The sequence below is a fragment of the Embiotoca jacksoni genome, unplaced genomic scaffold, assembly GCF_022577435.1.
Source record: "Embiotoca jacksoni isolate LCO1_2020_lvr unplaced genomic scaffold, fEmbJac1.0.p SCAF_62, whole genome shotgun sequence".
In the NCBI taxonomy this organism is placed as follows: domain Eukaryota; kingdom Metazoa; phylum Chordata; class Actinopteri; family Embiotocidae; genus Embiotoca; species Embiotoca jacksoni.
Genome location: NW_027185417.1, coordinates 1174785 through 1202690, shown reverse-complemented (window position 1 = coordinate 1202690; position 27906 = coordinate 1174785). Strand labels below are relative to the sequence as shown.

At 40.0% G+C, this 27906-nt stretch overlaps 1 protein-coding gene across 1 annotated transcript; it reads right to left on the bottom strand.

Moving 5' to 3' along the window:
* Window positions 1–19783: 19783 nt before the first annotated feature.
* Window positions 19784–27347, bottom strand: cunh5orf15 (chromosome unknown C5orf15 homolog). Its single transcript, XM_069174868.1, has 3 exons — window positions 27228–27347; window positions 22501–23660; window positions 19784–22023 (listed from the first exon to the last, which is right to left on the bottom strand). Exons 1-3 carry the CDS (start codon window positions 27328–27330, stop codon window positions 21889–21891), a joined length of 1398 nt encoding a protein of 465 aa, XP_069030969.1. The 5' UTR covers window positions 27331–27347; the 3' UTR covers window positions 19784–21888.
* Window positions 27348–27906: the final 559 nt, after the last annotated feature.

Below are 27906 nucleotides of genomic sequence, written 5' to 3'. Positions count from 1 at the left end.
CCGCCAGGAGGAGCTGGAAACGTTGCTGGGAAAAAGGGACGTCTGTGCTAACTTGGTTGCCACCGTGAGCTGTGGCAGGAAATATCTGGATAGAGGCATCAAAGGAAAGTAGATTTTATACCATTTCAAAACAGCACACTACAACAACAAAAACGCACCTCTTCCTGTTGTTTTCCAAAGAGTGAGAGGACATTAAGAGGATGTGTACTCGGGATAGAGAAAAGTGTTCTAACTCGGATGCTTTGCACAAATCTACTGATGCCGTCTCCGGGCTTTTTCACGGCAATATACAATATGTTGTGCAAACAAGTGCGAAACTGTGATAAGTCTAGTAATAGGAGTCAAAACATAGGCAAAAGTACTCTTTGATTTCAATGGATTATCACATAATCTGTTGAGAGAATTAATATACGTGCTAATTTCCTTCATTTGTGCCTTGTTTTCTGTGTAAGTTTCAGTCCAGCCGAGTTCAAAAAGTATAACTGAAAATACCCCCACACAGTGCAAATACACTCACACACAGCCTGCTGCTGTCATAACAGCAGTCACGAGCTGAATAATTGATGGGAACAAATTGAGACAATTACTTAACAGCTTGTCAATTCAATTAGCCTACTGTTTAAATGGCTTAATCGTAGTCATCTCTCTACCTCTCTCTCTCTCTCTCTCTCTCTCTCTCTCCTATGTGTCATTTTTGATGTTTTCCCTCCCCTACCTCTTCTCCCCTTTTTCCCCTTTGCAAAAGATGAAAGGAAAGAGAAAGGAGGAGGTTCAAATTAGTCAGTGCCCAGGAGAATCTGTAAATGAAGTAGGAGGAAGGTGGAGAGAGGAAAACAAGGACGTGGGAAAAGAACGATTTGAGGAAGAAGTAGTGAAGATTGGTTTGGTAGGAAGGAAAACACAGGAAGCAAGGACAGGAGAAAGTTAGCAAAAGAGATAATTAGGAAAGGAGGGAAGGATGGAATAAATGGGGATGTATGGAGGGAGGGAAGGTGGCAATAAGAAGAGAGGAGGGATGGAGGTTAAAGGTGGATGGGGAAGAGGGAATGCAAGAAGAGGTATAGCAAGATGCTTAAAAGGAAAATTGATAAATAGGATGGAAAGGAGGGAAGAGAAGGAAGGAAAGTTATGAAATTGAGGAAGAAGTAGGACGTTGTAGAGACTGAAAGAAGGAGAGAGGTAATGGAAGGAGGATTTGAAGAATTAATCAATCAGTTGCACACCTGTACTTTTAGGTGACCACTTTTGATTGGAAACCCCCAGGAGGGATGTTAATGTCAGGTATGCCGAGGGTCAAAGACATTTTGGTTGAAGCTAAAAAGAGATTGTGGCTTTTAGTAAATCGAATCAAACACGGTATGTCTCAAGTCGTTGGGGATTTTTTTTTCTGTATTGAAGACCATTATCTTTCCTGAACCTTAATCAAGTGCTGTAGTCACTACAAGTGGATATTGTTCTGCAAGACTGGATGACATTGTGGAAAATGATCCATTGTCGGAAAACATATTACCAATATGTTTAAGATCAACGCATCTCCAACTTACGAAATACAATTTTTAAAAACATTTACTCATTACGTTGATCGAAAAAAATCTGGTTGTGATTATGTTTCATCTGAAACGTATTTGCAGTTGCAATTTATCCGTACTGAGTCATAATTTATCAGAGACAGAGTTGCAATATGGCGAGAAAATAAGATCATTATGTTGATAAATAAACATGATTCAGGTAGCATTATGTTTCTCTCAGTACACGTTTGGTTTGTAAAATTAGAAGTACATAAAAGGTAATTTCTTGGAGACGGTGTTGCCATAGAGACACACATGCACAAGTAAGGAGGCATTCACACACACACACACACACACACACACACACAAACAAGCACAGCATATAGTCACAGCTACAGCTGCTATCACATGCTTCTCTCCCTGCATCCCCAGCAGGGTTTGAGAACAGCAGACTGGAACACGGCAACATGCAGTTGCCTGGTGTTTCAAATATCACAGAGACACACACACTAACACACACACACACACACACACACACACACACACACACACACACACACACACACAGAGTTAATCTTTATCCAATACCAGCTTTGGTTGTTTTTTTTTCCCTCTCCAGCTTCTTTTCTTTCTCTCTTGTTTTGTTTTTTTCCAGTTACATCTTCATGTATGCTCGACAGTCAACCTCTCCCTTCTCCTTCTACACTCTTGTTCTCTTCCTTACTGTCTCCTTCCATTCTTTCTTCTTCTACCTTCATCTTCATCTCACACTCTCCTTTAAAATTCCCCTTTGTTTTACCCCACATCTGTGTTGGAGTGTTAGTGAACAGAAAGTCATGTTTGTTACCGATTGTTTGCCGGGAATGGTGGGAAAGATTCCGTATTAACTTGAACACCAAATATCGTGCTCTGTGTTGTTATTATTTTCAAATTTTCACTTTTCCACCATCACCCGGAGCCTCAGTTTACTTGTCAAATATATGTTGTAGAAATATTTTCTACATAACGATTGATTCTCCAAACCCAATCAGGAAATTTGGCTTTGGAATAGCATTTGTCCTTCATGTTCTTGTCGGTCAATTTAACCACAACCACAAACAAGATGCAACAGAGCTGACTAATGTCCTGCCATAATCACCATTAAATATAACCAGTTATCCTAATGAGGTCATTAATTAAACTAAATAATGCATAAATTAGCAAATAATCCGTGGCGGCGTGCGTGACTTCAGATATTATAGCTTCACGGTAGTTTGAAGAAAATTGTTTTTGCCTCATTTAATGTCCAAATTTATGCAGCGAGGCACTTGAACATTTACTGAGATCATTTAGTGGATGTATGTTTGCTGTTACTGTGTTACTGGCTTTTTCACAATGTGGTATCACACAGGAAGACTGACTTGATAAGATTATGTTAAACCCATGCCCTGTGTATTATTTGTTATGGTAGAGTTTAAACTGCAATTCTTCCCAATCTGTCTTTGCTCTATTCCCTCTTTCAGCTACTCTTTTAAAACAACTTGACAGAGATGGGAGACCCAATGTATTCCAGGTAAGATATTTGTGAGCAAAATAAATGTCAGCATTTCATATATTTATATAAAAAAAAAATTCTATGTATCCAACAAATAGATATCGTAACAAGTACAAATGCTTTACAAATGCAGTAACAAGCACAATAATGAACATGAATATCTATATTTTATGGGTTGATTTTCAATGAATATAATAGTCCATTTCATATTTATATCTGTATTTTATATTTTCTGGACAGATGTTTTCAGGTGGAGTTGAACCAGCTCATGTGACTGTTTTGTAATGTTTCACTCTATAATCCTTTGTTTTCTGAGCTCGGATAAATCCCTATTCTGAACTACACCCACTGAGGTCACGTTCACAGGCAGCCTACCTTTTCTAAATCAGTGTACACAAATTAAATAAAAGCCACAAATTTGCCTTGCACTTTACATAAACACACACGCACAAACTACAACTAAGACTTCTGAGTAGGTGGTGATGAAGTTGTTCCCCCGTGTGAGGTTATTTGAAAGTTTTCTTGAGTTAATTATGTTGTATAATTATCTCCCCTTAGTTTTCTTAATTGCTCAAGTCGCCAGCTTGTTCCTATTAAGGAACTCTGGATTTGTGTTGCAAACATTGTTTTTCTGCTGGCTGCTTTGACCAGCACAAAGTTCACAGAGTGAAAACAGACAAATGAGTCCTCCGCATCACATACTTCAAACAGGCAGATCAAAATAGCCTGATGAGAGAGACAAATATAAATTAGTTCATCACAAACAACCACACTGACATTGGTATTGAAAACCAATCTATGACTCCCTGAGCACATTAATTCAGTCTGATTCTGTTAATAAAATTGTTCAAACCTGCCCAAACAAGGTCATTAATTTTAAATGCATTTTTTTGGTTTGTTTTTGCCTGAGAAAGATGAACTGAGATTTTTTTTCGAGGTCAAATAAGAACTTTCATACTTAAATCTAAAAAAAAAAGGATTAAGAAGCACCACATTTGAGTGTTCTATATTCAAATTATTAATTACTGTAGAACTCAGACTTTTTTTTATTTTATCAAAGTACAGAAACAATAAATTTTGCTCTTTGAGCTGAACAACGCTGTACTCAACGGCTAATTTTACATCATTTTTCCATGACCACTATGATAAGCTTTCAACCATTGAAGGAGGTAAAAATGTGTGTTTCTCCTCAGATTTTAAATTGTCCTCACATTTCCAATAAAAAATTTGACAGGGTAAACAAAACCACAGGCTGTATGTGAGCCTCAGTCCCAGTGGCTCAGACACATGGCGGCTCTAATAAGCAGTAAGGCATTAATGCCTCGATATCAACCGACTGTCTGAACGCATTTACAGGCTGCCATTTTAGCTGGCTGCCTCTAATATAGCTGTCCTTATGAAGCTAATGCCTGGCTCTATTCCTGCCTCTGACCTGCCTCAGGTGACTGCCTTCACACCGCTCCAAAAATGTCAACCCCCTCCTCCCCACCGTTTATTTTCCTTCTGAGCATCTGTTGGTCACAAGTGATACCGCAGCCACACATGATGCCACCACAACAGCTGCCATGTTAAAGTGGAAGCCAGGAGTATCGTCAAAGTCTCAGAGGGGCTGGTGTGCCCTCTATCTGACATCAGCTTGTCTAGAGTGTTTTTTTTAGAGGTTTCCCATGCAGCAGCCGCAGCTGCACCGTGACAGATCATAGAGAACGGGAGTTCAGTAATGGTTAAAAAATACAGAGATATTTCAAAAGCACTTCATGGTGTAAAGGGGGGCAGGTTTGTCTTAGAGTTATTCATTTAACAATTGTAAGGAGCTGACTAACAAGCAAATTAAACTAGTAAGACTTTGACAGATGGTTCACTTAACCCTGTTGGTTTCATTTGAACTAAAGAAAAAAAACATAAAAAGTTTTGTCTGAAGTCAATATTTTCTCAGTGTTATGCTGGTATATATGAAAAAGTTGAATTTTCTGCGACAAGAGGACACAGTTCACTTTAAAAAAAAAAAAAAAAAAGCTTAATTTATCTCAGACATGTATTCACATTGTGGATGTCGAACACTGAAAAGTTATTACCATTGCAACCATTTCACCGGTAATCACACAACCAGTAGAATTACTCTATTTACTGATCTTTGTTCCCTCATGGGATTCATTGTTTAATTCCTTGTTTCCTTTCTTATTTACTTTGGGACTTGCTCGAGGCATATGCGCCCATGTTGTATGCACCTTAACCACTCAGCTATCAGTGCTATACTCTTTAGTTACACTTAAATTTTAAGCAGTAATGCCCCTTCATGCCAACTTAACAATTTACACTATTTGTTAAAAAAAAAAATCAACCGTGCCATTTCTTCCTGCAAACATAGAATTTGAAATGCTGTTGGGCTAAGTCTCAACAGAGAAGTGAGGAAAAGGTCAATCAAGAAAAGTTCTGAAGCAAAACAAGTGTAAACACTTGCATGGCTTTGAGGGAGGTTTAACTTCTCCACATCACATACTTCTCAGACTACAAAAACAAATAAACAGAAGCAGAAATGACTCAACAAATATTACTGTGCTGTGTTTGTAGCACAAAGTGAATGCTAACCATGAATGAATCAACATAGAAATTTTTGATTATTCATGCCCATGCAGTTGATTAAAACTCTGTAGAGGACTCGTAATGCTTTCCCAACTACTCAAGATGTGTAGTCTGACCACAGCGGAAATTTAAACTCACTTCTTCTGACAAATATGTTAATTTGTTCACTTTACAGCATCATTAAGAAGACTACTCCTCAGGAATTCACCAAACTGGCGATAACAGAGGGAACACTACGAGCCAAGCACTTCATCTGTAGGATGCGGATGTAATGGAGAAAAGCCGGACGAAATAATATGTGATGTTGGAGCTTTTCTGCGCTCAGGTTAGGGGGTAAGTAATTACATGGAGAGGGAGTGAATAATCTCATTTAAAAAAAATCATAGTCATTGCAAAACCTCAGTCAAGACTTTGTATTTTTTTTTAAAAAAGATCAGGATGTGAGATTACAGACAGTGATATAATGACAATAATAATTCAAAATTAGAGTCTATTTAATGCAGGAAAGGTCTGGCTGAGACTGAGAGCAGATTACAGAAACATTAACTTCTTTCCAGAGGCAATTTATCTCGCGGCACAAGTTAAGAACACATCGTGATTAAGTCTGCAGTCATATATACAATCGGTGTAATCTTGGATGGTGCCGAAATAAATTGCCTCCACTCAATTCTGATATATATTCTGATATGTGGTAATTAAGGACGCAAAGATAGATAGGATGTTCAGAGGCAGACTAAATGTGCACAGCAGTAGTACGAGAACAGAAAGCGGCTTCCTTTTTTCTTTTCTTTTTTTTTGCAGCCTCCCCATGTACTGCTCTGCTGTGGTGTGTTTGGTGTGTGTGCTGGAGTCTTTTATCAACCACAGCGGGTCAGACAGTGACTCCTCATGTTTGATTCACTGTGACCCCGCGTGACTACATTTCCTTGAGAGAGATGCTGAATCCATGCAGCACCGCTGCATTTCGGGGATGCTGTTCTGCTGCTGTCACACTGGGCTGACCTCTCTGCGCTGCGTCACCCTGTGGATCCACAGAGAATCAGAAATTAGTAGGAAACAAAAACACAAACTACAGAGGAAGGTTGACGTTCAGCGCAGATTAAGTCAAATTTATTCACAGAGCAAGGTCTCGAGGTTAAAGAAGGAAATTGGTTTGTCAATGTCATGCCTGTTTGGAGTGGTTTTGTTTACATACAGTATTGCAACCCTGTCACCAACACATTACATTTGCAATACTAATTTGGATGATCCATCCATCCATTATCTATACCCGCTTTATCCTGAACAGGGTCACGGGGGAGGCTGGAGCCTATCCCAGCTCACTTTTGGGCGAAGGCATGGTACACCCTGGACAGGTTGCCAGCCTATCATAATTTGGATCAGGAAATCTTTTCTAAAAAAAAATCCTGATTCTGACTTATCAAGATATTGAGGGAATTTCATCTGTCAAGACACAAAAGGATGACACTAAGTGTGGCAGGCAATGGACTTATTTTATCTTCTACATTATGATCCTTTTTTAATGGTTTATCTTTTATGTTTAGCACTCATAGCACCTGATTAAGATTACAAAAATGGCTAGAGCAACCCTCACCCTCTTGCAACTAAAACCTTGGATGACCAAATAACAATTAGAACAAGCCTTTGTGACAATTGGAAAACTTGGATCTCATGACGCTACCACTACAAAACCTAACCTCACAAAACCATGAAGATATTGCAAATCCTTAACTAAAGCTGCAGGCTGGTGCTCCAAAACCCGATCCAGACATTTCAGAGTAACCGTAGACGGAACGAGAGTATTGACTGGCATGTGACTGCCTGTGCATTCCCCTTGGCTCCCTCCACAAAACTACTTGGACCAAGTATGGGGAGACATTATAATATATCATCTAAATCTACCCACTAACCTTTTTTTTTGGCAGCAAGTGATACTATATATTTCCATAAAGGAGAGATAATTAATAGTGGATAACAATTAATTAAAGAAAGGACAGTTTGAGTAATGCATTTTGGCGCTAATGAGAGGCCGCGTCATACAGCGATTGCAAGTCAATGCAGGAGATAGAAAAGGACCCCTGGAACCTCCACCCTGGAGGTGGCCAAGCAAAATATTATACGGATATCAAATTCTTTGCTGGTCTTGTACCAAATCACAACCAGGCACTTAAGACAGCACCCAATGATTTAACGATTCCCAAATGAGCGATAGCTGGAAGGAAAAATCTCTGACAGGACCAGACTCAGAGGTCATCTGCCTCGACTGGTTGAGGTGAGGAAAGAGTGGAGTTGACTAATACAAACTTCAGTGAAGGCTCCCAGGAAATCAGACGGATGGGGTGTTGATAGGGCGGGGGTTTATGTGTTAGGAGGTCCGAATGACAGAATTGCAATGGTATTTAAAGAACAGGGACGAGAAGCTGATTGGCTCAAAAGACGTAGGCAGAGAGATCTTTGGTCAAGTGTGGTGATGGCAAGATTATGAATGAGAGACTTAATGGCGTGGGAAGATGAGAGTGACAAAAATATATCAGCAGAAAAAGCACACCCAGAGAGGAATGAAGATGAAACGTGAAGGTTCATACCTTCCTTATTTAAGACCCTATCTCTACCTAGTTCTCTCCAGTTGTTGTTTTCTAGTAGTTGACTCAAGACCTGACCTCAAAATTGATCACTCAGATTTAATTAGAGTTTCTGCTCAACAGAAGAAAAAAAAAGCTCCAAAAAAGAGAGAAACTTGACCTCTCAGGAAAGCAACTGCCAGAAATAAAAACAAAGCAGGAGACAGTGTTTTATTACAGCACAGAGAACCAATTGGCCACACTATCGTTTTTCCGATGGAGCTGGCTAACCACTACTTTGGGTGATTATAGATTTATCTATCTTTGCTTCCTCCTCACCTCTTCTCACATCACAGACTCTTGCTAAATGTTCCCCTTTGGGAATGAATCGAGAGAACTTGATAAATTGTGGTCATGTAGAGAAGGCTTTTAACTGATCTCGGAACATCAGGTCACTGAGACTCACTAGACTGTGTCCAATGGTTTTCCCCCATTATGTTTATGTCAATGTTGTTATTTGTTATGTAGTCTTCTAAACGAGATAGTTTTATGAGTATTAAAAGCCTTGGTTTCAACTGAGAAAAGCAGATTATTTTCAGATGGGCTGCCAGAAAACTAATGTGACTTTGGCAAATGATGCCTTCAATGTGTCTTCAATTTGTATTTCATGAAAGAAGTTCAATTGGAATACATGGTGCCAGAAACTTTTTGGAGTCGGCCCCTAGCGGCCATCAGTGGTACTGCTGTTTAAGGCATTGGCCACATTTTTTGAGACCTGGAATCTACGTCTACTTTTATATACAGTCGAAACAAATGTGTGATGAACAAAACAGCAACTAAACAAGTTAAAGGTAACCAGGATAAAAATCTATGATATAAAGAGTTTAAAGCTACACTAATCAGTATTTTCATGTTAACAAATTAATGTGTATAATGTGAAGGGTGTTACCTGCGTTTTAGCACCTTTTAGTTCTTTGTTTTTGTTTTCATTTAGCTCATTTCCAGAAGCAGCAGGAAGGCATTTTCAGAAAGAACAGTTAACACTTAACCAACTGGATGCTACCGGCCCACCAAACAGCAGCCAAACTTTGAGACGTAACTTCTGCGGAAGGTGGAATATCTAACAATTGAACAGCCTTTTCCTCAGGAGTTGGTGGACACCCAAATAAAATTAAACGAAGAGTGGACATAAATTTATTAGGTGGCTCAACATCCTACTCCAAAAGAATGCTGTGTCTGTGAAAAGTGTGAATATAGCAAAACAACTTAACCATAAAGTAATAATATGTCATTGTTGGCTTTAACGCTTTTTCCACTGTCTCAAAGTGGCCAAAGAACAAATGCAAATTTTGCTTTGTTATTTATAAAGGCTGTATTTTAAAAAAGGAGTTTCAGAAATCAGAAAAACAGTTTTACTCGAAGAAGAAAAATAACAAAATGTAAAAAGCAAATTGGGTGATGATATGGCTCAAAGCAAAGTAACAACCTCATTCACATACAGCTGTTACAGTTGATTTATTATGTTATTATTTCGAATGCAAAAAGTGTTAAGTTATAACTTTCGATTTAGCCCAAAATTTAGTAAAGGCAGCTCTCAAGTCTTAATAACGAAAGCCTCATTTTGGAGTTCAAACTCTCCATTTTATTCTTCCCTCTTTGCATTTTTACTGCAGAAGGAAAACTCGACCCTCTTTCTGCTCCTGCAGTACGTTCCCTCCATTATGAAAATTACACCACCACCTACACCCCCCAACCCAGTCTCCCCCACTTCTCTCCTCCTATAGCGGCTCCTCTCTCATAATTCGTCCTGCTATATGGCTGCCGTCAAGTGATGAAATGGTTGCCTTGACCAGAGCAGGGCCTGGCAGTTGTTTTAGTGTTTGGGTTTTAGCAGAGCACTAAAGCATCGCTGTATAACCCCAGCTGACAGAGAGCTATATCTAATAGGCCTGTCACTCTCTTGCCAAATCGCTTGCTGCATTTCAATTAAGGGCTCTTCAGTAGAGAAAAAAGGCAATATTAAATAGTGTGTGTGCAGGTTAGTATTAATGCATGCATGCACACAGACACACAGTGAAGATGTAGTTCCTTGTAGATGTAGAGATTATGAAGGTAACGTCCACAGCAAAGTTTAATATGTTTGGTTTACATCCTTTGCATTTACTTGAAATACTCCCAACATATAGTATTGTCGTGACTTTGGTGAGAGCCTGTGTGTGTCACAGTAGAGACAAGCCCCCCAAAAAAATCCATCATTGCAAATCATCAACACTTAAAACCTCTCTCTCTGACAACATTAATAGAGATGACAGATGACACCGCTAAAACTCCTTCTGGATCCAAATATTAAACTATGAAAACATTTAAAGTCCTCCCTCAGACAAAACTGTACTTAAATCTTAACCCTTCACTGTGCAGAATGACATGTTGGACACTAAAAGTGTGTTTGACATTCAGCTATGAGGAGTGAAAGGCACTTTCACTGGGCCCGTTCCAGTTTAATATTTAGACATTAAAACTTGATGATTCAAACCTGAAGTCCACAACCTGTAGGAATTCAGTTATTTTGAAAATAACATCCATTCTTGTATTTTGTTAGACTCCTTTTTTAGTGAGGGAAAAATTGTATATGCAGTATGTTTTAAAAAAAAAAAATGTTAACTGATTTATTTTTTAATAAAAAAAACATACAATAAATTATTCAAATTATGCTACAGATATTGAGAGAAAAGAACCCAAGTTTAAGACACTGGTCAGTTGAAACAAACAAAACACTTTACTTGCAAAGATAAGCAGAAATATAATGTCAAGGTGGTAACACAAAGACAAAGTCCCTCGTCGAAGGAAAACAAAAGACGATGTCAATGAAAAACAAAAGTTTTCCGCGAGTATATGAAACCAAAGGTTTCACAATAGAACATAGAAGTAAATCTTGGACTGATTCTCCAGCAATTGGTTGTAAACTATGTGACTGTAGCTGAGGCAGGCTGGGGAACGGGGAACAGCTGAGGTGGGCGTGGCAGGCAGGAGACAGAGCACAAAGAGAGACAGGGTGTGTCACACAGCATACACTTGCATACTTTTTTTTTATTATTTTGAGTGCATAGATGCATTCCCACTGTCAAGTATGGAAACATCCAGTCCCACTGGACATTTTTTTATGCTTACCTCACCACCACTGCTGAGGATCGGAAACAGACTTTGGACAACTTTTACAACAGCCAACGCAGGCAATTTGTTTCGAGTTTTGCACACTGAAGATCAGTGCCTCTCTCTGCCTCACTTCTTTTTCCTCTCTTCTCCTGCTCAAAAAGCTTTATCCCCTGTACCTTCTGTTCTATTGTGTAGCGACGGTGCCCTCATCAAAGTGAAGCAAAAGGGCGAGGAGAGGGTTCAGCATCAACTACAGAGAACAGACACGGCAACATTATGTGTGTGTGTGTGTGTGTGTGTGTGTGTGTGTGTGTGTGTGTGTGTGTGTGTTTCAGTCTGACACCGACAAGAGAGGCTGAGGCACCCTTTGTTTTCCGTCATGCCGTCAGCCTCATTTATAATCATAAGCTTTACGCACACAGCCCTGTTCTCAATAAGCCCTGTGCATACAACGCTGTTGTAAACAAAGCAACAAAGTGCCTCACATGGAAGAAAAAACTGCAACACAGTCTTTAAAACATTCAAAAAAAAATTAAAACCCAAATAATAATTAGCAATAAAAAAAAATTTAAAAATAGGAAGCAACCGAGTAGAAAAAGCACAAAAAGAACAGGAGGTTATGCCTGATGTTTACTTAGTAATTACACTTCTAAAATCAACACACTAATGATTTTTAAACATTAAGATATTTTAGAGAATCTAATACGAATTACATATTAGATGATAGGATTGTGAGTTGTGTCTTTTTGGAGTTGTGGAAAACTTCAGACATTTTGTGTCGACGTCACTTTCAGAGTGACAGTGGACAAAATCTGCTACCACCAGCAGACAACGGAGGACAACGGGATCAACAGTCCATGGACAGACACCCAAATGAATTGTCTGCTGGCTCTTTGCTTCCGCATTAGAGAGCCGCGTCACCATCGTTGCTACCTATATGTTGTTACCACAGCAACCCATGCAGATAGGTTGGTGATGCCTGGACACACAATATCCGATCAGCTCATTTGCACATAACAATGTGAACAGTCTCTCCTAAAGATCTGTTTTTGAGAGACAAATCCGATTTGCCTGCAGTCTGCACAGCCAAACACTATTGCAGCATATAAACAACAACGTCTTCTGCATAGCACGTATGTTAGAGGAGGAAAAGGGTGCAAAAGCACTGTAGTCTGGAGCCTATTTGCACTGTGCTTTTTTTTTAGTATTAAAATACTACAAAGAACTGAGTCAAAAAGATCAAAACTAACCAGGTTCTTTGCAAAATATTTTCTCACTAAAGCCTCAGTGGACAGGAAAATTGGTGTAAGCTAATGTGCATAAATTACACCAAATTTTGAAATCTTCTGCTAATTAATTACAACATGCCAAATCTTCCACAAAACAATCTTCTTTCCGCAAGGGCTCCACCCTGTCAAAAACATGAGATCAGGGTTATAAAAGCCCCCCAGGCAGAAAATCTCCGACACTCAGACGATAACAGGATGAGAATGTTTCCTTCAAAGTTGAGAAATAATGTGGAGAGCGAGCCAAATACAAGAGGGCCAATTAATGCAAAGGAGACATACCTAAAAATACACTCACACACTTATGCCCACCAAACAGGCTGTTTATCAGAAGCTGGGAGAGGAAGATCAAAGTAGCAACAGAGAAGCATGGAGAGGGTGTGTATGAGCTTGAGACAGCTGAAAAGTAAGACGCATGATGCAAAGAGGAGAGACAAAGAAGGATAAAGTGTGGAGGAGAGGCACAATAGGATTGATAGCGGAAAGAGAGGAAGAGGGGCAAAAATGAAATGCTCAGATCTAAACCGTCTGAGAGGAAGGTATGTGCAGTCAAATATTTAAAAGCAAGATTTTCTGCGTCTTGGTTTGATGGCGAGAAAAACTCCCTTGAGTTGAGAAAAGATGCAGTTAAAAAAAAAAAAAAATGACAAGGGCTGATAAAATGTTCAGAGTGCAGAGGGAGGAAAATGAGGGAAAAACAGCAATGTGAGGTAGACTGTGACAAGGACTTTGAAGGCAACTTAAAACAGCCGGCATAATGAAGGATCTAACGTGGAGAAAAAAAAAATTAGACATCAACGCTTTAAACTGCAGGTTTGAGTTTATTGCTGGAAGGGACAGGTGCACTTCAAATGTCTGTTTTAAAGATTGAGATATTCAAAATAAATCCTTTTGCTTCTCAGAACCGATGTTATTGTGTTAGCCCATCCAGCAATTGTATGCTGGTAATCTATAGGGGCTGGCGTTAGATTGGGTGGACGCTCCGCCTGTGGCTGGTTGTTACAGTGTGGGAGCGTTAGGGACCGGTTGACTGGAAGTGGAACAACCTATCATTGCATCGCACAGTTTAGAGCGTGTGTCCCTCTGGCTGATCCAATCTAGCACCAATCATGAACATCACTGAGACAAAGCCAGTCAGAGAAAGACAGCGTCTTCCAAAAGTAGGCCAGAGGAAAGTCATCGGACACCTTTGATTTTACATGATGTCATTTGATTTGTTTTTTAATTTAAAAAAAAAAAAATCTTGATTTGTGAAGTTCCAAAAGGTCCTTACATTAGTTGATGTTGTGCATTACTTTGCCATGTTAATGATCTTATAACTTTATATTCAATGTTTTGGTTTGTACACTTTATATCCATTTTACGTTTCCTTTCTTTTTTTTCTACTGTATTTTCTCCATTTCCCCCATCTTTAGTGGTTTAAAATTTCTGTAACAAGGGTTGATAGATGGGAGAAACAGAATGACCATACAGGCCATCTTTTAAAGCCTGAAGGCGCAGCTGAGCCACATCCGCTGACAACCCTCCCATGCCTGACAGTTTCCTGCTGAGTTTGGCAAGCACAGCCTCCAAGACAGTGGAAGGCCATTGCATATTTGCTACACAATGTGTTTCCACTGATTAGTACCTTTGCTAAAAACCTAAACGGCTCTTTTCTCTTCTTTCCGTCACCCTCGGTCATTTCTTCGCCTCTCTGACATTCAGCTGAGCCTCTCCGCTCTCAAACCATAAAAATGATGGCCCCCTGTATTTTCTTCTGAGCAGAGAGAAAAAGAAAAAAAGCATAAGGCTCCACTCTTAATGCCAGCCAAGCAGAAGATGAAAAACAAGGAGGGTTAAGCTTTATCAACAGAGACACAATAGTCAGAGATAAAAAAAAATTAAAAAAGATTGGAGCAAACATATAGCTTCTACTGTTGATATAATGTGCCATTACTGAGAGACTGAAACAGGGAAGATAGGAAATTTAATATAATATAGCTGGAAAGTAATTCAGGCTGTTCACAGGTTCACAAGAAAAAGAAAAAGATTAAAAAAAAAGAAAGCTACACCTCTTGTGTTTTAATTTCCATTAAAGAGTGGGCTAGGACCAAGAGCTGACTGAATCACTTTCAAATATTTGAAAACCTGGATGAATCCTAGTCTTTCCAAGAAACTAAAACCTTTTCCTTTATAATAGCCACCAAAAAAAGACTGCAAAAGATGTGTAACACTAAATGAAGCACCTGGTGGAACATCTCACAACTAATTTGTTTTTTCTGCAACGGATCATTAACATGATTGGGTATAAAAAAAAAAAAAAATAAGAGCATCCCAGAGAGGCAGTCTCTCAGCAGTGAAGATGGGAAGGGTTTGTCCACTGTGAAAGACTGTGTGGGAAAATAGTGCAACAATCTAAGAATAATGTTCCTCAATGTAAAATTGGCAAGAATTTTGGGATTTCCACATTTACGGTACATAATGTTATTAAAAGATTCTGAGAATCTGGACACGTCTCTGTACGCAAGGAACAAGGCTAAAAAGCATTATTGGATGGTAGTGATCTTTGGACTGCATTAAAAACAGACACAATTCTGTAGTGAAAATCACTGCACGGGCTCAGAAACACTTCCAAAAACTATTCTGTGGGACCACAGTTCTTTGCTGCATCCACAAATGCAGAGTAATATTATGGGTAGTAAAGAGATCATATGTTTTTAACAAACATGTAGCCCTAAAGTCAAGTCTATGGGGACCTCAAATTGTGTCTCCACAGTGACACAAGTTCCCATGGGTTAATTTGCATTTAGGTTAAAGTACCTACCAGAATATAAAAAAATAAAAACACCCCAAACAAATACACAGACACACACACACAGACACACACACACACACACACACACACACACACACACACACACACACACACACACACAAAGCTAGACAACTGTACACTGTGTATTACTGAGGTTACTGCTGACTGCTGTGTAAATGGTATCAGATGAGGGTCAAGGGCATCTCTATGTGAGCTGATGAGGGGAGGTACTAATTTACGTGCCTTCCCAAAAAAGTATTTCCCAGAGTCCCTATAAAAATCCTCCTGTTGTATCATAAAGGTTCTTTAAAAACACCATTAGGCTTTGCAATAGCTTGAGCAAGACCAGATACAATAAACCCTATCATGGGTGTCCATTTATTTAAACTGACCTAATTGTATTGTTCCATACTTTGGTCATTGTCTGAAAGCTTTTCAGTTTGCGCAGCCCTGTATAAAACAGCATGTTACACAGCAGACAATATAGAATATAGTGAGCAGAGGGTTCATTTTGAAATGCAAAGCTACGGAAACCCTTTCTCAAGCAAGACGGTGCATCAGTGCTGGTGTTCCCCTTGACCTCTCTCATTGAGGAGGTAGCTAATAGGCCAGGCCACATGATCTGATTGTGCTTTGATAAGCTCTGGCCTTAACCCAACTGTTTTATCTGCTACACCTTCAGGTCTCCTGCCGCTCTATATATTGACGTCTCTGTGAAAAACGGATTCCTGCTGGAAAAGGGTTATAAAAAGCGGCCCAACCTAATCCAGCCAATGCTGAAAATACAGAAATTTTTAAAGGGATGCCAGATCGGTCAATATCTGTCAGAATTGTCCTTGATGGATAGTTTCACACAAGCAATTCAATTGGTCAAAGATGTATTCCAGCTGTGTGAATTATTCCCATAAAGCTAGCAATGCCTTAGGTTGCTTTGATTGCTTTGCCAGGTCTTTTACTAACCATGGGAAGAAGTTAGTGAGCACTTTAGACCGTAAATCTCCTGCTGTTTGAACTAACATTGAGGTTATGGGTTGTTTGGTGATATTTGACTGCACTTTTGTACCTATCTGCAATACCGTCCCACTTTTAAGATAATTAATGAGGCTGGGGTGTTGTAATGCTTGTTAATGTGATATTATCTGCAACATGGGAAGGTAATAGATATTTAATTATCTTCTCGATGTGAGAGAAAAACAACTAGATGATCATTTGAATAATTAGCTAATTCCAGTTGATCTTCATGAAGTCACAGAGAAAAATCTGTGACTTTAGTAGTCAGCCATAATGACAATCAGAATGTGCACCGTGTGGACAGTGTGAACCTAAATTTAATTTCTGTTTCTGTATGTAAAGAATTCATTTGTCATCATTGATTTTTATATTTCCCACAGGTACCTACAATAAACTAACAAAACAGATCTATTTCCAGTGACTCCCAAAATGACATATTAGAGTTTTGTCCTCATACGTAATCAACAGAATATCTAATTTTCCAAAACAACATATACTAACATCGAACACCACCAGCGACATGGTAATCGTCACGGTAATAGTTTAACTGGCAAACCGTTAATGTTGTGTAACGGTTCCGTTTTGTTTAGGTTTAGGAAGGGTCATGCTTTGTGTTAAAAACAAGTATTTTACTTACGTATGTAAGCATTATGTAAGTTCAAATAAGTCAGTGTTGACTTTTCTTTTCATGAGACATAAACACATCCGTCTGTCTGTCCGTTCGGCTCTTGTGAATGCAATATCACAAGAAAGCCATGAGGGAATTTCTTTCAAGTTGGCAAAAAGATTCATTGGTACCAAACCTGAACTGATTCGATTTTGGGCCTAAAAGTTCAAGATCACTGTAACCCCGATTTGACCCATTTTCCTGAACATAATATCTCAGGAACAGCTGGCATGTCTTCAAACTTGGCTTAACAAAAAAAAAACTTGGTACTACCACGAAGAATTTGTGAACACAATATTTTAGAAACGCCTGGAGGGAATTTCTTCAAATTTGTCACAAATGTTCATTTTGCCTCGTCAATAAACTAATTAGATTTTGGCGGTCAAAGGTCAAGGTTAGTGGGACAAAATTAACAAAGTTCACAATTCATGTTTTGTATTAAATTCCATTACAACACATTGCAGTCATTTTGAAAGTGAGTTCATGTCTGAAGAAGATAAAAAAAAAAAATTTAAAAAAAGATTATCCATTCATGATTATCATTGATTGGTTGAGGAAATTAAGTGCTTTTTACCCTTTATATTTTTAGGAACTTCAACTAAGGTGAAGTGCTCTTGGGAAATTTCTTATGAAAGTTAGAAATCCCTTTTCAAAAGCCACTGGATAAAACATTTCGGGAGTTTCACCCTTCAGTGATCAAAAGTAGTTGTGAGATTTTCTGGCTGGCAGATTTCATTTGCTGCCGTCTCTCAGACACAACGTAGATTCACCCGGCATAACGTTGTACAAATATCCACAAAACCCGGTTATCTTATCTGCCGATGACACGCGCCCAGTAGTTATCACATGCTGCTTTTTCATCTACACGTTTTACATTTCAGGCACCTGATGGATGCTTTTATGCAGCAAAGCTTGTGATGGGGAAACAGGTGTGAGTTCAAAGTCTTTTAAAAGGATGTTTCGAAAGTACACAAAGGACTGAAACATGTGACCTTTTCCACACCTTTCTGGCTAACTCATGCCAGTTTAAAAAGAAAAGGTTTACGTGTACAGAATACTTATTGTTTTTTTTATGAATAAATTAACCGTATTTCATATCATCAAACTAAATTGCGTCTTTTTTGATAGATTCAAACCTAAAACTATATTTGCATGCCTCTGCACTGACGACAGCTGTCTTTGGAGGATTATGTTTATAAGTTGTCTGACTTAAGACTGCAGTATGTCGTCTAAAATATGAAGACAAAGTCATACCATAGTATATCGTTCAAAATGTCATGCTATAGTATGACTTTTTTTTCGGTTTTTTTGATGATGTACTTAAGTATGACTTTTATTAATATTTTTGATGATGTACTTAAGTAGGACTTTTATTCATATTTTAGACGACATACTACAGTGTGACTTTTTTCATATTTTGGACGTCATGCTAAAGTATGACTATTTTTCATACTTTGGACGATATGCTACAGTATGACTTTTTTTCATATTTTGGTGACGTACTTAAGTGTGAAATTTTTTTTCATCATTTTTGACCACATGCTATAGCATGACTTTTTCTTTTTTTTTTATCACATTTTGGACAACATACAGCATGAATTTTTTTTTCGGACTTTTTTGGACGACATAGTATATCATACATATTTGAAGACCGTGTACATATATCAAGACCGGTGTATCAGCATGGCCTCCAACATAATGACCGACCCACCACCACCACCACCACCTCTTTGCACATCCGTCATCTGGGAGGAGGCTCCAAAGACATCCATACAAGGCCTGCTAGACTCGTGCAACGGCTTTTTCCTCCGAGCCATCTAGACTCTGAACACCCACCGGATCGTGGCCCCTCCACCTGGCCAACACCACGGGACAGAACTGACTAACGTGCACACACTCTAGCCCCTTCATAACTACGTGCGCCTTAAAGTGCTCTTTCAAGTGACACTGCTCTATCAGCCAATTTCTTGCTTTCTTCCTTTTTCAGGATTATTATTATATGCCTTTGCTGAATATAATTTATTGTATTATACAATTTTTTTTGGATGACTTAATAAAGTATGACTTTTTTTTTTTTTTTCATATTTTGGACAACATACTATATAGCATTACAGCTTTTTTTTTTTTTTTTTTTTTTTTTGGACAAAAAAAAAAAAAGGTCATAATATAGGTTTAAATTACTTTTGATTTTTTTTTTAGACGAATACATACCAAGCTTGATATTAATGATGACATACTAATATATGACCGTTCTTTGATATTCATGACGACATACTACCGTATGAAATATTTTACATATTTTAGACTGCATAAAGTATGACATTTTTATGACATCACAGCGAGGCCAAATGTCAATGGGACCGGCCAATGTCGATATCATGGTTACGCCTTCGAGTGAACACCTCGTGGTTCTCGCACTACGGCACGACTTTATGACATTTTGAACCACACCAACCTTTTTCTCTGAGCTCACTTGAACACCTGCCAGGCAATCTTGATAAGTGAAAACAAAACTTTGTCAAATCATTTATCTGCGTGTGCATACTGCCTCCTTGTGGTGAAGGTGCTCCTCTTTCTATTTACCAGTTGATAATTGAGACGTGTATTATAATCCAGCCCACTTAAATGACAAAATGTAAAATGATAATGATTAAAAAAAAAAATGATTCAACCTGTGGCACAGCAATTACACAAGTTGTGCTTTATTGACAAAAAAAAAAAAAAAAAAAAAAAGATTGTACAGTTTCTACTGTTGATTGCAAGAGCAGTGTTTATCCATCACTTTTACTCAAACCCCCCCCTCACATCTCTCCTCCAGCTAGCATGGCTGAACGGCACAGTGTCGGTCCACCTATTTCACTGTGGACCTTCTACATGGACAAAGACAGCGGAAAACATCCGGCAGAAGGCGACAAGAGATCGATAACAAATATGCAGACATGTGTGGCAGTCGTGGCATTTCAATTCAAGGCATGAGATGGCAACAGACAGAAAAAAAAAAAAAACATGTGGCTGTGATGCACGGGGAATAGTGACATTTCTGTGTCAACACCGGGTGAACAGACAAAACAGTCCACCGAACTACCGTGACGGGAAGTAACTAAAACTTAAAAAGTTCTGTGTGAACATGAGGGAACGCGGTCTCGATGAAAATGTGTCGATTTGAGACTTCACCGAAGTCATAAAACAAAGGAGGGCCAGCCCCAGGATTTCTGCATAGCAAAATCTGGGCAGTAGAAGAGGTACCTTATTAAGACAAGTTAAATATAAAGTGATGAACGAGGAAAAAAAAAGAAAGAAATCTGGCAATAAAACCTTCTCCAATACATTATATTACTACATTCTAACCCGAACGATGTACTGCATTAGTCTTCTTTTAAATGGGCTTGAGCACGTGACAATACTCGTCACCTGAAGAGCAGTCCCTCCTCTCCCGGACTTAATCTTTAACGCGAAGTTTAATTTGCCGACATTTAAAAGGGATTTTACGTCGCAATGTAAAGTCATGAAGAAAAGGCTCCCATGCATTTTCTGCAACTCGGAACCATCGGCCGTTTCTCCGTCTCAAGGGTGCGTCCCGGGGTAGGCTGCACTTCTACGATGCTTCGTCGTCAAGTCCTGCCGAAGGACAGATGTCTGGGATCCTTCGAACTTCTGCCCGAGTCCTTTCGATCGGAGACGTTTTAAGATTGCGGGAGAAGGAGAACGACGCGCCCGCCGGACCGTCCCGCAGTGTGTTCCTCAAAAGAGGGAGTCTCGGCCTCTGAAGGACCCGACTTGCTGGCAACTGTCCTACGAAGGATGCATGCTCGAGCTTGAGGAACAGCCAGAAATGATTCCAAATTCCAAATGAAAAAAAAGGACTTATTTTTGTTAAGACAAAAAATAAATTTAAAAAAAAAAGTTTTTTTTTTTTTTTTTTTTTTTTTAATATGTCGTCTGGTTAATTCTATATGAAAACACTGAGTAATATTTTGCTTCTAGGTATTTAAATGCTTTTTCCGAATGCTTCATCTACAATAATCAGAGACACTTTCAAAATAGAGTGATGAACAGTTTTTGGAATGACTTTGCATATATATATATATATATATATATATATATATATATATATATATATACACACGTGTGTGTATCTGCTGCTGCTTTGTTTGCATACTTGCATCTTAACGGAATAAAACTATGCATAACGCGTGACAAGTGAGAAACTGAGAGAGAAATATATCGTTAATCTCGGGGGGGGGGGGGGGGGGGGGGGTAAATAAACAACTCTTATAATTCGGCCTCGTCAACAAGTTCCATCAACGTGTAACTCTCCCAACTCTTAAATTGACTATTGCAAATATTAAGACGGTATGCAAGACAACAAAAACAGGTGAGGCGGGAACGTAAGGCTGAAACACTCCCACATGAGACAAATATAAGACCCCACCCCCTCCCCCTCCCCCCAAAAAAAAATCAAAATATTAAATCCCCAGATGTTATTAATTTAGAAAAAGTGGCAAATAGCAATAAAACAATATAACGAAGAAAAAAAAAAAAAAGAATGAGTGAAAAAAATCTCTACGCAGACGACAACAACAACAACAACAACCAAAAAGTCCCGAACAAACAGAATCCTATCCCACCGACACGACGTCTCCGGCCCTCCAGTTGGCCTGCAAAGCAAGAGAAAGCATCAACCGAGCTCCACAACAAAAGCAACAGCATCTCGACAAAGTGAAGTGACCGGGCGGGAGGGGCCCCGCCGGCTCCGTGCAGGTCCGCGCGTATTGTTCCTCCGAGCGCGGATCAAAAAATGTAGTCCCGGGTCATCTTGAGGGACGGCATGGCCTCGTTGACGTTCTGGTCCAGGCGGTGGTACTCCACGGTGTTGCGGGAGCACAGGCCGTCCTTCCATCGCCGGCTCTGCGCCAGGAGGAAGATCTGGAAAAGAGGGCGGGAAAATACGATGAAAACAAAAGGCAGATAGAAATCAAATGAATCTGATTGATGCACAAGTGCTGATCAAGTTCGATTCTTTCTTGGCTGACAGGCGAGCAGAAAAAGATAAAAGGAGGTAAAAACAAAACAAAAAAAAACTAAAACATTTAAAACCTTCCTCTCCAGATTTGACGGAGAAAAAAAAACAAACTCATTTCACAAGCTGGTGAAATCTCAGATGTTTCTCAGCTTTAATATGCCGTTATCGCAATTATTAGCGATTAACTTTCAAATCGCTTGATTATTAATTTCATCCGCAGTTTTTTTTTGTTTTGTTTCGTTGTTATCGTTATCTTTGGAGTTCACAGAAAACAATGCAATTGTAATCGCGCATGACCGCAGAAGTAATAAAGTTGCGTCTGTTATCGTCGGCCTCCGCATCCCGGGCGGCTGCCGGGCTGTTGCCGTGCCAACACTCACCTTCCTCTTGTTGTGATAGGTGATGTAGACGATGGCCACCAGGAAGGCCAGGATGACCAGATGGAAGAAGAAGTGCGAGTCCTGGTCCTCTGTGTTGTAGCTGTCGGCTCCTTTATACCGGGTCCCCTCCGCCTCCTCCAGCGGCCGGTGCCCGTTCTCAGCTCGGTCTCGGCCGTCGTCGTTTCTTTCGTACACGGCGCCGTTGGCGCCCTCGCTGTCCACGTAGGTGAGGGCCTCGTCGTCCTCGTCGTCCTCGTAGCTGTCCACATCGATGCGGGTTCCCGGTCCCTTGTCGGTGGTCTGCAGCAGGTTCAGGTCGGAGTCCTCCCCTGCGGACGGGTCCGGCGTGTCGAGGGCTTCTGGCTCTTCCGTTACAGGTACAGCGGGTTCGTCTGTCGCCTTAGCGAGGTCGGGCAGTTTGTCTTCGGAGGACTCGAAGACGGTCACGGAAGTATCTTTCTTGTTCTCGGAAGGTGATTTTGGCTCATCAGCTGTTGTGGGAGATTCCGCCGTCGCACTGTCATTGCCAGCAGGTGCTGGGGGGTCCTTGGGGTCCGTTACAGTTGGTTTTGGGGGGTCCTTGGGGTCCGTTACAGTTGGTTTTGGGGGGTCCTTGGGGTCCGTTACAGTTGGTTTTGGGGGGTCCTTGGGGTCCGTTACAGTTGGTTTTGGGGGGTCCTTGGGGTCCGTTACAGTTGGTTTTGGGGGGTCCTTGGGGTCCGTTACAGTTGGTTTTGGGGGGTCCTTGGGGTCCGTTACAGTTGGTTTTGGGGGGTCCTTGGGGTCCGTTACAACAGGTGTTGAGGGGCCCTTGGGGTCTGTTACAGCAGGTGTTGAGGGGCCCTTGGGGTCTGTTACAGCAGGTGTTGAGGGGCCCTTGGGGTCCGTTACAGCAGGTGTTGGGGTGTCCTTGGGGTCCGTTACAGCAGGTGTTGGGGTGTCCTTGGGGTCCGTTACAGCAGGTGTTGAGGGGCCCTTGGGGTCTGTTACAGCAGGTGTTGAGGGGTCCTCGGGGTCTGTTACAGCAGGTGTTGGGGTGTCCTTGGGGTCCGTTGCAGCAGGTGGATTCTGTTCAGCTGTTTCATGAGCCTCATCACCTGCTACTTGGTTCACAGTGGTCAAACCAAGACTTTTAGATGTATGTCCCACATTATTGTGCCCTGTTAGGGTAAGAGGGAATAACAATTAGAAGCCCAACCGATTTGGTCACAGATGTGTCAGTATTGGCGCATATATGTTGACTATTTTTTATTCTTAATGCGGCAAAATTGCTTGGGGTAATTTTATTCTATTTGTGTGTTTTTATTTATTGTTTTTACTTCAAAATATCTATAATTATCATATTCCCAGCAAAGTGCAGTATTTCAACGCACTGATGTGATTTTGGACAATAAAGTTTACTTTTAAACCGCCAGACATTGCGCTTCAATTACATGCCTCTGTCACAAGTATTAGAAAACCACGTTTCAGTTGATAAAGTAATATTAGATTTCCTTTTAATTTCCTAAAGCGGGGCATTGCATCCTTTGTTCCTCACTGCATTCGGCTACACAACAAGCTCTGATTAGACGGTCAAATTGGCACCCTCTTGCACTTCACACTTGCTCAATATCCCAAATGATGCTTTTATGAGGGTTTTATGATGCTTTTTGTGTTGTGATGTTATGGTGTTTTTTTTTTTTTTGTCTGATAATGCGTCCCCCAGGCCAGTAAAGGTTTTCATGCGTTCGTTCAATATCAGCACTTGGCTCAAAACCCCAGTATCGGTGCGGCTCTAATTACAATGAAAGACATTATACATTAGGCTACAAAACTACGGCTGACGATGTGAACGTATTCCTTAATAAAAACTTTGAACACGAAGCCGTTTTCGGTTTGTAAAATGTGTATTATTCGATCGAGGGGAGGGTAGATCACAAACCACTTCGCAAATAATCCATCAAGTCCAAATTCAATCAGATTCAACCGATTTAAAAAAAAAAAAAAAAAACGACGCTTTCGTCTGCGCTTTCTCTTCGCGGTGTCGACGAACTGGAACAGCGTGCAACTTCATCAGCGTCTGTGTTCTCCCACCGCGCGCTAATAACCCCGGGAAAGTCACTTCAGGAAATGAGGAGAAAAGTCACCATAATTTGAGGGGCGTTTGCGCTGCAGCTCGCTAAAGCTGTCCGTGCTGTCGTACAGCGGTACGATCGCGCCACCGGCTGCGTCTCGCAGAATGAGCTCCACCTCCTCCTCAGGAGACCGCCGAGGGAACCGCGGTCAACTCTCCAGCTGCCGCAGAAATGCTCTCGAGTGGACATTTGAACTAAGCAGCAGCTTGTTTGCGCGCAATTGCACGGGAACGTGCATTCTCTTACAACTTGCCCTGCTTCCACAACCGCGGCCGTCTGACGACGGGTACTTTAACGAGATGTTGTCGGCCCACGATGCATCACGTTGTGGTTCGCTGCGTTGACACATTTCATGACTCTTAAACTGACAGATCTTTCAACAGTAATGTGTCAGTATTGGTGTCAATTATTTAGAAAAACAAATTTAATCAACTACTAAGATAATTGACGGATTTTTATGAGTAATTTTTAATTTAAAAAAAACAAAAACAAGCTGAAATTCTTTGCTTACAGCTTCTTAAAAGTTTATATTTTCTCGTTCCTTTGGTCCTCTATTGTATTCGACAAGATATCTTTTGGTTATGAATTGTTAGTCAGAATAAAACGAGACATTTTAGGCAGCACGTTCTGCTTTTTGGAAACACTCATTGCCATTTTTTTTTTTTTTTTTGCCATATTCTGACATTTTTGAAATCCAACAACTAATCAATTGATTGAAAAACAAAATTGACAGATGTCTCATAATTTTTTGCAGACATAAAGTTTTTCGTTTCATAAAAAAAAAAAATAATAATAATAAAGTATTTTAATGTTCAAGAATCTCTACGAGTACAACAGCTCCTGACTGCGTCTTTAAATGAAGCCAGACTCCTGCACTTGGCCGGCCGTCCCGAATCAATGACGCCATTTAACCAACGAGTGTCTGTCAACATTATTTCATCCACCGGGACTTAGAGGCGTTGCTTAGGACGGGACAGGAGGAGAACACTGGGGACTTGAAGCACGGAGCTAGACGTCCCCAAGACAAGAAAGGGTCTATTCATACACATGGGCCTCGGCCAGCATAAGTAATCACTGAACAGGAGATCTTTGTGGCAGTCACAGTTACAGGCTTTGCTGCGTGAAACGACACGTGAAAAGTTCAGCTTTTTAGCAGTTGGGTCACATTTGACAAAAATGTCTTAATATTGATGACAAAAGTACGTCGATGGCATTTTCCTTAAATCACAGATCTCGTCGAGATCTTGTTAAAGTGTCCGTTTTATCGGGATAAACCCACGTAACGCTCAAACAAACACAGCGGTCACGCGATGTTTGCGTTTCGAGCCAAGTTAAAAGGTTGACGAAGTTAAAGCCGTCCTCACGCTGAACAATATGTCGTGTTCCTTATCCTGCTTTCAAGGGATGAAACACCGAGGGAAAAAAAACAAAAAACCTTAAAGGGATGTTCAGCTGATGAATGAGTATGTCCAGATCTAATTTCATGAACCAATACCAGACATTACAGTAGATAAGTGACTTTTAAATGCTTCGACAGAGAAGGGATGAAACAGCTCCATTAATCAGATCACAAGACGACCTGCATGTCAAATGCAGTCATGAGCTACTCAGAAATAACACGTAGAGGAAATGAATCAACAGTTTTGCTCCGAACTAACCGTCTCTCGTCTATTCTGCTGAGTCCCTGCGTTTATTTATTTGTTTTCCTCTTTGAGCTTCCTCAAAAAAAATTTAAAAAAATAAAAAGTGGATCCAAACAAAGAATAAAAGACAAACTGACTGCTGCCCAAAAATACAACAACACGTCATCATCCAAAAAGAAGAAGAAGACAAAAAAATAAAAAATCCATCAACGACCTTTTATCTCAACAGATACTGGATGACCCGATAAACTGCCAACACCACAGGGTTAAAGTCCAATGACACAAGGCTGCCGCTGACTGCAAGCTTTTAAATGACTGCAGTTTATTGATGGTGAACTTCAAAGAAATATGTTTCGTTAACGATTTACTGACCGGAGGTCAATTAAAAGTGACATACGACGTAGGCGTCTGAACTAAGTCACCTCACATCTGACCACCACAAATCATATATATATATATATATATCATAGTATATATATCATAAATAATGTCATTTTCAGTGGGGATATTATATTATATAAATATTGAATGTCGCATCGGGTTTACTTCCGGTTTCGAGATGAGTGGCGTGACTTAACAACAACGTCTACAGACATTACGGAGTAACTTTATGCACATTGAAATCCATAAACAACTTAACTTTATACTGATTTTGCATTAAAAAAAATTAAAGTAAACAGACGCTTAGCCGTTATCTAACGTTAAAATAGTTCAACTCCGATTTTTTTTTTTTTTTTTTTACAATTTCAGCCTCGTATAACTCGTTTTAATTGAAACATTAACTCGTTTAACTAGTGATATAAAACGGGGTTTTGAGTTTTAAAAAAACAAATTACTGTTATGCGACTTTCCCCAACACGGTCGTCGTCCGTCGCACAACTAGCAAATGACGTGCTAGCTCCCGAGCTATCGCTAACGTTACCCGAGTAACGAGTGTTGCCACAGCAACCGCTCTCGGGTTACGACATACCTTTCGACGGTGAATTTAGCGTACCCGCTCGGCAACCGCTGGATAACAGCTGGAGGAAAATAAACAGGAAAAGCGCACAAATGTTTCTCCTGCTTCGCCACATAGCTCCCTGCGTCGCCATGTTTGTTGCGTGAGTGAAGGGGGCGTGGCTTAAGCGTGGATACACAAATACGGGAAGTGGGGTGACTGCGCGTGACACGCTTTAGGTGCGTGCGTGCGTGTGCGTGTGTGAGTCACGTTATGAAAAGAGTAAGGCGTGGTGGAAGCGTCCTGAATCTTTACTGAAGTAAAAAAATAAATAATTATTATTTTTTTATTTTTTTTAAAGCAGCATTACAACGATGTAAAAGTGCTCCATTGCAAGTCAAAGTCCTGCATGAAAAAAAAATCTATTTTAGTAAAAGTACTTTATGAGCAGCAGTAAAGCAGAATCAGCAGCAAGTTGTGGTTGAAGTATTAAAGTAAAAGAACTGGTTTGGTCCCTCTGACTGGTATGTTAGTATATAGGGCGTCATTAGATGACTAATATGGATACTTCAGTGTCAGCAGCAGGTTTTTGTTATAGATGCTTGAGTTGGCTTTAGTTCTAACTACTTTATATCCAGTTTTATACAACAGAAAAATGTGCTTTAATCCACCATTTTATTTTCAGTTTTTGAACTTTTTCTCTAGTTCGAAC